Source organism: Pituophis catenifer, unplaced genomic scaffold (genome assembly GCF_029215685.1).
Source record: "Pituophis catenifer annectens isolate HBS135680 unplaced genomic scaffold, rPitCat1.0.hap2 SCAF_1, whole genome shotgun sequence".
Taxonomy (NCBI): domain Eukaryota; kingdom Metazoa; phylum Chordata; class Lepidosauria; order Squamata; family Colubridae; genus Pituophis; species Pituophis catenifer.
In genome coordinates, this window is record NW_027256881.1 from 182,175,248 (window position 1) to 182,187,624 (window position 12,377).

The 12,377-nt window shown below is 38.4% G+C and overlaps 1 protein-coding gene across 1 annotated transcript in view; it reads right to left on the reverse strand.

The window, feature by feature from the left end:
* Nucleotides 1-10,476: 10,476 nt before the first annotated feature.
* Nucleotides 10,477-12,377, reverse strand: part of PLCL1 (phospholipase C like 1 (inactive)) — a 228,159-nt gene continuing 226,258 nt past the window's right edge. Inside the window, exon 6 of the mRNA XM_070956823.1 lies at nucleotides 10,477-11,040. Within this exon, the coding sequence (XP_070812924.1) occupies nucleotides 10,858-11,040 (183 nt within the window). The 3' untranslated portion in view covers nucleotides 10,477-10,857. The remainder of the gene's footprint in view (nucleotides 11,041-12,377) is intronic.

Genomic DNA, 12,377 nt, shown 5'->3' on the forward strand with positions numbered 1-12,377 from the left:
AGAAAGAAGGAGCACAGGCTGGCCCTGGCATCAGCGACTTTTATACTATAAATAATGTCCAAATTGTTGCCAGGAAACTCACCAGGTACTGAGCTCAAGTCAAAGGAGTCTTTATTTCTATATTATGCTTTAATATTTATAAATAGAGGGGAAATGGGTGGTTAAGAAATATGACATGTAAATAAATACAGCAAATATTGCAACCTTTCCTCTAACACGGAAGAGTGACCCACAGTTCATATGGAGTTAAAAGTAAGTCCCAGGAAATTCACCTATTCCCCAAAGCAGAACAACTTCTCATAAGGGTAGCAAATCAGAGGGGGGACATAGATGGGGAGATTGTTAGCATATGGTTAACATATTGGTTAACAATATGGAGCAAGCATTTACAAGAATGCAGCATGATGGTTAACCACGGAAAATGTGATGCAATTTGTTTTTAAAGGGAATCAAGATTTTAAAAATTAATAAAATGACACAGTGATGCCATCTGGTCTATTAGAGTGTATCCCAATGCTGTTCAAATGTTCCTGTCCTTGAGGCTGACTTCTAAGGAGCATAGTCTTGCCAATTTGCTGGGTTAAATTTTATTACTTTAGGTCATGAAGAAACAGTTACTATTTGCACAAGCTGGCCTGCAGGAACTTCCAAACATTTGCACATATTCAGAGAGTCCACACTTGGTGAAACTCTTTGGACCATTGCAGGCATGTTCTGAGCTGCTCATAACAGCAAGGCATGGAAAAAGGTTTTTAACCTGAGGAATCAGTGAGATCTGTACTAAGTCTACTGGCAGTAGAAAGACGCTGGCAAGAGCAGGCATCCAACAAGTGCAGTACACAGATCGATTATGAGCAAAAAAAGGAAAGACAAATGAAATATCTTGGAAGTTGACTAGAATCTTGAACTGGGATATTCCACACTGCAACCTTTGATGACTGTTGTCTTTAGGGTTGCCAGGTCTGCTTCCAAAAAATAGCGGACAAGCGGGGGGGGGGGGTGAGTTAAGTAGTAAAAAAATAAAAAAAAATTACAATTAAATTATATATTTTCTTACAAACATTTTAACACGTATTAAAAGAATCACTTCAAAACTTTACTTAAAATTCAAAACATCAAATATATTATAATAATATGTAAAATATTAAATTACATTTTACTTTGCTGTTGTGTGTATTTTTTATTTGACTGCGCAGCTTTGATCAATTCTTTGTGTTTAAGGAATAATTCTTTAATTTCAGTACAAAGTTGAGAAATATTAAAAAATATACAAAATTCACTTCGAACTGATGGTACAAGCAGTCGGTTACGTTCGTCAGTTCACAAATTTCCCATGACGCTGAAAATTCGTTCAACATTTGCATTTGATACCGGAATTGATGCACAATACTGGAACAGTTTCAGTAAACTCAGAGCTGGCTCTTTCTTGAAAAAGTACGTCCACTTATCAAGGGATGAATCGCCCTGCAGATGAACATAAACTTCTTCTAAGGCAGAAATTTCATCGAAGAGAGTGTAAGGCAAATAAAACTTTCATTCCAAAAAACTGCTCATCGTATTTTTTTTGCAAAGAATCACGCAGCTTACACATGATAATGTGAAGATCACATGCAAGAATTTTCTTGCTTTCCAGCTTCAGTAGGGTGTCTTGCATTATTGACATGAAGAAGTGCGTGAAATATAAATACAGTTCTGAAATTGTTGGTTCATTGTCCTTTGCGAGTTCATTTTCCTGATCCAAAATAAGGTTCCAGATAACCTTATGGCACTCATCAGATCCAAGAGAAATAAAATACGATTTTAGAGGTATCCAGTTTAAAAAAAGGCTTTCGACCGCTTTAAACAAACTTAACCAACGTGTTGGAACATGGTGCAAAACTTCATGGAATTCTGACTTGCAAAACTCAAAAAATGATTTCAACTCTTCTCGTTTCTTCGCAGAATTCGAAAATTTGGCAAAAACCTTCAGCACTACATTTTCGATATCAAAAGATAACTGCTTTAATGCATTTTTTGCGCTGTTGTGTAAAATGTGATTATTGCAACGAGCATTCAATCTTTGTCTCATTCTAACTTATGAAAAAAAAGACAAAACGCGATTCTCCTATCCTTATTCTCTTAGACTGTACAGCTTTAGATTACGTACCATTTCATCATAAAGCTTTTGAATAAAAAATGTCCACTATTTTGTGAAAAAAAATCGTGAACATAATGTGAAAAAAGTGGACTGTCCGCTCAAATAGTGGACACCTGGCAACCCTAGAACTTGTCTTGTTGCAACTTATTATTTACCTAGAATTGGAAATTATTTCTAGACATCTATAATCCTTGCAGGTTTCTGCTTAGGTCTTCTAGTTTCTTTACCATTCTTGCACATTGGAGTGATTGATCAATTGATTTATAGGACATAAGTGATCACCTATCTGATATAATGTCTCTAGGCAGCTCATAATGCCTAAAAACATGCTCCAAAAACAAAAGGACCCCTCCTCCCCAGGCATCAGCCAAACAACCTCCCAGCTCAACTCCTATCCTAGCCCAATGCTTGGGATAGCAGCCAGGTATTCCCAGTCCTTTGGAAACTAAAAAGAGTAGGGATGCCTTAGATCACAGGTGGAACAGTTTCAAATGGTTGGGCAGCCTCCATGGAAGCACATTTCCAAAGTCCCATTACATGACAACATTTAAGGGATGGAACCTGGAGAAACCCATGCTGCCTAACCAGTGAGATGGGCGGATACCCTTAGGGATAGGTGGTCCCACAAGTAACTGGACCTGTGCAATGTACCATGTACAGTCCCTGTTTGCTCCTTTAAAATATCTTCCAGGCATTCAACAGATTTTGTGTCCCAAATTGTCAGGCTGAAACTCTCAGTGTTTGACAAAACCTAAGGATACCCACATCCACAATAATGATTCTTGTATTGGTATGATCTAATCCTGTCAGATAAGAAAATGCATTTATTTTGAACACCAAGAGCCGTGGTGGCACAGTGGTTAAATGCAGTATGGCAGACTAATTCTGCTGACTGCCAGCTGAGCAGTTCGGCACTTCGATTCTCACCGGCTCTAGGTTTACTCAGCCTTCCATCCTTCCGAGATCGATAAAATGAGGACCCAGATGGTTGGGGGCAATACGCTGACTCTGTAAAACCGCTTAGAGAGGGCTGTAAAGCATTGTGAAGCGGTATGTAAGTCTAAGTGCTATTGCTATTGAAGAGAGGAAGAAGAAAGTACTAAATTCAACTTTCCAGGTTCTTCCTTAAATATTAGACATATTTGCAGCTTATTGGATAATTGTACATGATCCCAGAAAGTTTTTGCATGTCTGATTGTTCTATCCATGTAAAGTCTTCTTTCCCATATGTTCCCCATATGTTCTAATTGAACCATAACACACATATCTTTGTTAAAAGCCATGTCTTTCAGGGACAAAGGCAGCCCAGAGATGGAACTGAAGGCAAAAAAATATCTGAGAAAGGGCATAACATTTCCTTCATAAATCTCCTATGGAAAGTGAGAAGAGATAGTTATTTCAAAGCTTCTCCCTTTCTTAAGCAAGAAATAAGCTTCTTCTGACAGATCACTGTTTCTTAAGCTGCTGTTTTTTTCCTACTAATATAGTTAAGTTCTGGAAAAACTTAACTATAAGTAACTATAGGGATGATTTTAGTACCCTGATGCTATTGACTTCAATATAACAGAGAAAATGTGACAAACTCATCTTTTGGGTTCTGCCTTTCCCCTTCTTAGCTCTCTGAGCTGATTTTGTTTCTCTGTTCTGCATCTTTTGTTCTCTCTGTGACTCATTAAGGTCACAACTTTGCCATTTCCACATCTGTCTCTAAAGAAACTCACTTTGATTCAACAGTCATCATACTTGTCTGAAAAGTCCTTCCACTACAACTGTGGAAATCTTTGCCAGACATTTTCAAGACAGACTTATAAAACATTTAGTGAATATATCCTTGCCAAAAACCAGCGATGAACTGCTTAATGTTTCTTGCCTATATTCCCCAGCCAAGAAGCATATGGAATGTGCACGATTACATCTTTCTAGTTAAAGACTTGAAATAATTCCATCACAATTAGCCAAATATTATATCAAAGTGAATCAACTTGTCGAAGGGGGAAAGAATAGGAATGAAACACATTTTTTGCCAGCTCACATGCCGCAAGCATACTCCTAATTTTAGAAAGCCAAGAGGTATAGTTATTTAGAAGATAAATTTTACATATCATATTATGTATCAATTACATACAGAATACATGGTACCAATGTATTAATCTTCCATGTCGACTAACCCATCTTCCAAAGAACAGCATCTGGAACATTTTTCCAGTGATCTGATTTGGGATGGTAGATTGGTTCCCATTGGTCCATTATTTTATGATGGTGATGATGATCCATCAAATAGTTTTCAACCCCTAGAGACTACATAGATTTTTCTCCATGATTTCTATTTTATACTAGTATTCCCTATGTTGCTATCTTGAGCTGCAAGTCAAAGTTTCAGAGTGTGATTTTACAAGTATCTGCAGTCATGAAAGCACCTGGTAAGTGGTAGAAGAGAGCATCTTTCATCACCGGGTGCCCTCCAAAAGGCCACAACTGTCTGAATTCTTTAGCCCAAACTAGTCAAGAATCACTTCCAGAGGTAGAGGTTTTCTACCCCAATCCTCTGCCCAGAACAGGATCAAGCCAGACTAATGGCTTTCTACCCTTTGCTTCAAAGCCTCTTGTGACCTTCTGTTGTACAGGATGCTGTATTGTCCAATAGCAATATAATCCTGGCGTGTTCCCAATCACTTTTAGCATTTCAAAAAGGGACTGTTCTTTGGAAGCAACCTTGGATGTGAGTTCAACACAGCAACATAGGGAATACTAATTTAATGTAATTTAAGTGGAATTGTAATTCAGCTGCACTTTGCAAGAGAAAAAGTTTCAAGAAAAACATAAACTCTTAATGCAATTTCATTAGCTGGGCTGTATCAATAGAAATATAATGTCAAGATCAAGAGATCGGTGTTAGCCAGCTCACACCAATAATATTATGCCCTGTTTGGGCTACTAAAGTTTAACAATAGCAATAGCACTTAGACCTGTGATTGCAAACCTATGGCACACGTGCTGGAAGTGGCACACAGAGCCATCTCTCTGGGCATGCCAGCCATTGCCTGTTGCTCTTCCGGGTTCCCGCATGCACATGTGCCCTGGCCAGATGCTCATAGCGCGTGCATGCACTAGGAACTGGAAGACCAAGTGACTGTCGCACATGCACACACAAGAAACTGGGAACTGCTCTTCCGGTTTCTGGTGCTCCGCTGCACGCCTCCGTGAGCTCCCATTTTGGCACTTGGTGCCGAAAGGCTTGCCAACACTGACTTAGACTTATATACTGCTTCACAGTGCTTTACAGCCCTTTCTAAGCGGTTTACAAAGTAAGCATATTGCCCCCAACAATCTGGGACCTCATTTTACCACCCTCAGAAGGATGGAAGGCTGAGTCAACCTTGAGCCAGTGAGATTCGAACTGCCAAACGTTTGGCACCAACAATGTACCAACAAACTAGAGCATGTCCACAGGAGAGCAACTAAAAGATAAGAGCTAGGAAAGAAAAAACTTATAAGAAAAATGTATTAATGTTGTTGGTGATGGATATTTTTAACCCACCTGGAGACTGCAGAATACATGATAGCTGTTTTCAAGCAGCTGAAGGGTTGTCATGCAGAAGATAAGGTAGACTTGTTCTTAGTTATTCCAGAAGAAACAGTTGGTTTTCTAAGGTCACATCCAAACATGATATTCTGTGAATCCATTTTCTTTCATTGAATTCCCAAAGCTACCTATCAGCCAGCATTCACCAAGGCATTTTATAGAGTTTGAACCTGCTGCCTTCAATTTTGCAAAGCGATTGATTTAACATGATTCTGCTTAATAATATCTATGGGACAAATCAAAACTGTTGGCTCTGATTTATAAATCTGTAATTTGTATTCAGAAGTTGGAGAAAAATACTATCTCTTTTTAAAAAGAATTATGTAATGGAAGAGCTATATATCTTATAAATTAATGGTTCAGTGACAATCTGGCATCCTTTGAATACACCAGGAGTCAAGAAAGTGTCACCAAGAGGTCTTTGAATAGGACGGAAACCTTCTGAATTATTCACTAGCTACCCCAGGCTTTGAATTTTCAGAAACCTATGCAGTAAATTAACTGTGCTGATCAGCAAATATGATGTTATCAGGCTTAGTTTCTAATGTTCCTCTTGCACATTGAAAATAGAAGATGCTTCCTTTATGTTATCATTAACAATCAAGGTCCTCCATATTGTAATTTCCAATATGAGCACCAGTGTGCCTCCAATCATTTCCCTCTGCATGTGCCCAGCTGAGTTATTTTTTGCTGAGATTATTTTTATCCACTTAAGGACCTAAGGCACCAAATTCTAGCCCTATTTTTATGTGCAAGATAGCCCTGGAGCCCCCTAAGGCATTTTTTAAAAATAAAATCAATGGGTGGCAGCATTTCAGTGCTTTGTTTAGAAATATGCCATCTGTACAAGAAAAAGAGATAAACTGGAAATGGTATAGAGCAGTGGTGGCGAACCTTTTACTCACCAAGTGCTGAACAGGTATGTGCTTTGCGCGCTTCGTGCACGCACTTGCTATCCATGCTAACACACAGCTCTTCCCTCGTGTGCTGTGCGCACAACCGCATCATCTGCACATGCGCACGGCTTTTGCCGCATGCCCCTCTGTGCGCTGAGCACGCAATCATACCATCTGTGCATGCGCGAGCTTGTGTGTGGCTCCCTGTAGCTGCACGCACAACCGCACCATCTGCACATGTGCATGGCTTTCACACAGCTTCCCCATGTGCTGCATGTGCAATTGCACCATCTGCACATGCACATGGTTTCCATGTATGCAATGCATGTGCGTGAACGCCATATCTCAGTACAAATGCTGTACTCTTGCACGCGTGCGCAAATGTGCGTGCATCCGCAGGAGAGCTCCAAAAACCAGCTGGGTCCCCTGAATTGCGCGCATGGAGACCTGAACACCAGCTGGGGCGCACACGCATGCGCAGCTGCAAGTGAGTTGGGCGACAGCTCACGTACCCGGAAAGATGGCTCTGCGTGCCACCTCAAGCACCCGTGCCATAGGCTCGCCATCATGGGTATAAAGCTTCCCATTTGCCTCAATGAATGGAAGTGAATGAGAAATAAGCTCCTAAATTTGTTTTTGGGGTTTTGTTTTGTTTGTTGGTAAATGGATATTTTACGACTAGCAACTACCAAAAATGGCAGCCATTTTGGGAAGGTAAGCCTCCTCTGCCCCTATATTGGGTGAGTTTCTTCCAAATTTAAAATATGCCCAGGGGCCTCCAAAATTGGGGCACTTGATTGGTTTTGTTAGCGGAAAAGTGAACTGCACAGTTAATGTGCATGGCCATGAACCACCATATACACCGTGGAGGGCACTGTGAACGTTTCCTAGTCAAGGTCCTTGTTTCCTCATCTTTGGACTATGCACTTAAAACTTTGCTTGGGCAATGTGCATATTCATTAGCTAATGTACATAATCTCCCAGAAACATACCCTTGACTTCATAATGACAAAGTAAAGGGCTCACTGTATTTCTTTTGCCTTGTCTGAGGAGTGCATAGTTATTGTGCCTTTTTTTTGCTGTTACTCAGCTAAATTAATATAACTGAGCGTAGAGATGGAGATTAATCACAAATGGGAGAAAGTACAACTTTTTCTTATCCTCTCATGGAAATATCAAAGGCCTATTGGTAGCTCAGCAAAATATTCAAAACACAGTCAGGAAATGCTGGTAACCAATCCTGGAAAACGTATCAAACCTTAGCATGTATGAACATCTTTAAAACTGTTTTGGAAAATATAGGAACTGTTAAGGATATATGTACATTTCTCTCTTCAGTGCCAGTTTATAATACACATCCTGAATGGCCTAATATTGAATCGATTAGTTCTTCAGTTGACATAACTCCTAAATTGAATCTGTAGATAAATTCATTCTCTACTATGCACATAAACACATTCATAAAATTTCTACTAAATGGTTTATGCAAAGTGCAAAGTGATATGTTTATATTGTATACAGGCCATTCTCAACATACAACCACAAATGGAAGCAGAACTTCCATTGCTAAGTGATGCAGTTGTAAAGTGAATCATAAGTGATTTTAGGACCTTTTCCTGTGGTCATTAAGCAAATCACATAGTTAAGTGAATCCATCTTCCCCCATTGACTTTGCTTGTTAGAAGTCCCCTCGGAAGAATGCAAATGGATGCTGCATAAATACACACTAGTTGTCAAGCACATGACTGTGGAGATGGCTGTGACAGTTCCAAGTGTGAAGATTTGTCATAAGTCACTGTTTTCAATACCTCCATAACTTTGAATGTGATGGGTCCTTGGTGCTCTCTGAGCTTGGTTATTTTCTTGCAGATATTTCTTCACCCATACTAGGTAACATCATCAGTACAAATATTATCCTTTATTGATAACTTTGAACAGTTGTTAAATGATTGATTCTAAGTCAAGGACCTGCTATATCGTTTCATGTGATAGTGAAGGCTTAATTCTAAATGAAAGTTATATCAGTGGGCAGTAACCTTTTACTGTTTTTTTTAACAATTTTTATTGTCTTGAAAACTGGCCAGAGTTGTGGTTACAGTATGGGTGGTTATATAAAGTCTTTGAAATAATAATAATAATAATAATAATAATAAATAAACTCAGTTTTAAACATTGGTCATTTCCCCACCCCCACCCCATCTTTACTTTTTCAGAAATGTGCAACATGAACATTGTAGTGTTGTTAAGAAATAAAAAAATAACTTAATGTATATAATAATTTTAGACAAACTTCCAACAATTGGCCTTTTGTTATATTGAGAAAAGTCAGCACGTTTGCTAATCAAATTAATTAAAAGGCAGCTTTTCAAAATAAAAGCAATGCTTCAAATAAATACAGTGTCTTATATTCATAGAACTCTTGCTTCTAACTGAGGAAATGCAAATATATACTGAAGCTTTGAGAAATCTGAAATACACAACCATTGCTAAAGTATTTGAGCCAGGCACTGTGAAGGATGGTAACATGGAGGCATTTTCACTTGTCTTCCAGCTTTACTGGGAAACAAAACAACAGCAGAATCCAGATCTCTTCTTCTCAACATTGAAATAATTTTTTTAATGGAACATGCTGAGAAATTATAATAATCATTGAGTTTTTTAAGCTCTTACTCTCTATGTTGCTTCACATTTCCAGCCTATCAAATCTGTGGTAAAATTCACACAATGAAATTGATGTGACAAAAGTAAGATTTGGGTAAACGGGAAAGAACGATGGGGATCATCAACATGTGCCTGACTCACTAGAAGCACAGCTAGCAATTCACTCCTCTATGCTGCATCATCCATGTGACTTATTTCTAGCTTTGTATAAATGTTAAATATTGTATAACAACATCAATGCACCTGGTGCTCTGCTTAGAAACAGGGTAGATATGATCATGTAGTCAAATGGCAGCTTCAATTCACCTACTCAGTTTGAATCTGCTTATCCCATGTTAATCAGTTTGGTTTGGTTGCATTAATTTCTGCTGGAGTTGACAAAAGAAGACTATTACATGCCTATTGTAGCATTGTCTCTCATGATATATACGTCAAAGATGTGAAAGTATTCTCACAATAATGTAACCAAGGAAACATGGCAAATGTTGGAAAAACTACATACACCTAAGCATAAAGGCTCAACAATTGCATGATGATGCTTAGAAAATGTGCAAGGTCTTGTAAATCACACTTCATGTCTCACAGTGAACCAAGAGGCTGGCATCCCATATGCTCTACCTGGTATGCAAAGCTGGAGGAGGAACTTCTGTGAAATAAGTACATGCTTTGGCATCAATCATGAGATGGACCTTTGCTCATGTAACCTGTGCAGATTTGTCTATATGAATGAAAAAATCATAATTAAGATACCTTTTACAAACACGAATTGTTTATATTACCTTTGTTCAGCTAATGGCAGTGAGATTACTTCAGCATTACTAAATTATCTTTGTATTTTCTGTTCCATTCTATAAACTTGCAATTCATAAACAAAGTCCGGAATCATTTTGTCCACACCTATAGCATGTTTTGTAGAACTCAGACTGACTCCAGCTACCTTTCCGAAATAAAAAGTGACCAATTTCTTCCATTAATAGGTATTAGATTAATGCATTTCAAATCGTGATTAGCAAAAGTCAATGGAATGTACATCGGAAATCCTACTGACTTCCATTAAAAAAGAGAAAGCATTTAATAATTTATTAACTTAATTTAATGAAAAAAATTAATAATTTATTCTTCTATGTTGAGGAATCCATTATTAATTCACATTAATAAAAGACTGAGTTCTTTTTCTGTCTTTTGTTTGTTTTGCTGGTAAAACCTATATTATAGACTTGAAAAAGCATACTGTCAAAAGCTGGTAGAGCAAAGTATAAAGCCAAAGTGTGAGGTATTGCCTTTCCCTCTCCACATAGCTCTTCAGAATTGCAAAACAATAAATAAGGAAAAGGGCAATAATGTAATTCATGGAAAAAATGTTAAAGGATCTCCCCACATAAAATTATGTGGAAATTATTACGTCACTACCAGAGAGTTTAAATTTAGGCGGATGACAGAAGTAAAACACTGGCACTATGAGAATTTTAATACTTCTGATGCCCTGTAGAGGGTGCTACTGTGATCTTTCTTTCTCTCTTTTTTAATGTGTTAAAAAAATAATTTTGGACTATTGAAATATATGACACCGTTGGCTTTGTTCAGAGCCTGGCATTCTCACTGCTTGTCTCTTTTTTTTCGATTGGCTCAAGACCTCGCTTAGCCTTGGCATCTGAGTTCCCACTTCCACTTTTGCTCAGTCCACATGATAAACAAGCCAGCTGGATCTGCTTCATATTTTCTATGGCTTCATTTTTGGCGTTCCTCAGTAGATCCCGTTGTCCCTAAGAATATACAAGAAATATAGGGAAACAAAATAAAATACAAAGCCGTAAACAATAAAGCGTTAGTATCTGGCTTTCCTTCCCTTGCAGTGACAGTGTTTTGGACAGAGAACAAAGTGGCCCTGTATGCATCTGATCTGAGGCCTGCTTTGAGAGGCAGCTGCTTCATGATAGCAATTCCTTTTGAGATGACACCAGGGTCTTCCCAGGCCAGGATGAAGCTGGGCGGGCAATCTGATTTAGCATATCAGTCACTCAGAACCTCTGGGAATCACTACGTCAGGGATGACAACGGATCTTTACATTTTTTGGAAACAGCACTACTACAGTCAGGATAGCTTGGTTTAGGTGGGAAATTCTACCGACAGCAGATTTTTATAAAATGTTTTGAACCAATCAAGAAATAGTTCAAAGTAGAGAATAGTTAATCATGGACCCATTGAGCTAGCCATCCCTGTTCTAGAAATGTTTTCACAGGTCAGTTAGAGAGATATCAGACCTGAACCTATTGACAAAAAAACAGCTTTGGTTTGCATTCCTTTTCTATTTATTTTGGTTCTAAACTGCTGAATTTCTAAAATTAATTTGGGGAGACTGGCATATATACACAGTAGTTTGTTCTGATAGTACATACTGATGGACAGGTATCATGGCCTAAGCTTGTCTAGTAAATCATAGTACAGAAAAGAAATCATGGTGCAATAGTACAATCACATGGGGGAGCATGGCAATATCCGTCCTTATGGCAAGGACACCAAGAGGTACAACATTCATGAGGAAAAATCTAAGTAGGACAGGGTTTCCACCACATAGAGGCCCTTTGTGCATACCAATACACATGAAAACCATTGTCCATATAAGGCCTTGGGAAGGAGCAGAAATGTGGCATGTGCTTGGTATGGATATGCAGCCAACTGAGGCAACTCGACAAACACTTTAGGTAAGCTTGGACTGTTTGAGGGAAACCAGATACATCCTTTCACCCATATTCCTTTCTGTGCTATGATTTATTCAGAAGACGTACTCACTGGAGTACCAGTTAGAAAAAATAAATACTGAAAATAATGGTGAATCTGTACAGGTAGTCCTCAACTTACAACCATAATTTAGCCCAAAATTTCCATTGCTAAATTGTCCCCATTTTATGACCTTTTTCTCCACAGTTGTTAAGTGAATTACTGCAGCTGTTAAGTTGGTAACAAAGTAGTTAAATGAATCTGGCTTTCCCATTGACTTTGCATGTTAGAAGGTCACAAAAAGTGATCACATGATCCCGGAACACTGCAAATGTCATAAATACATGCCAATTGCCAAGTGACTGAATTTTGATCATGGGG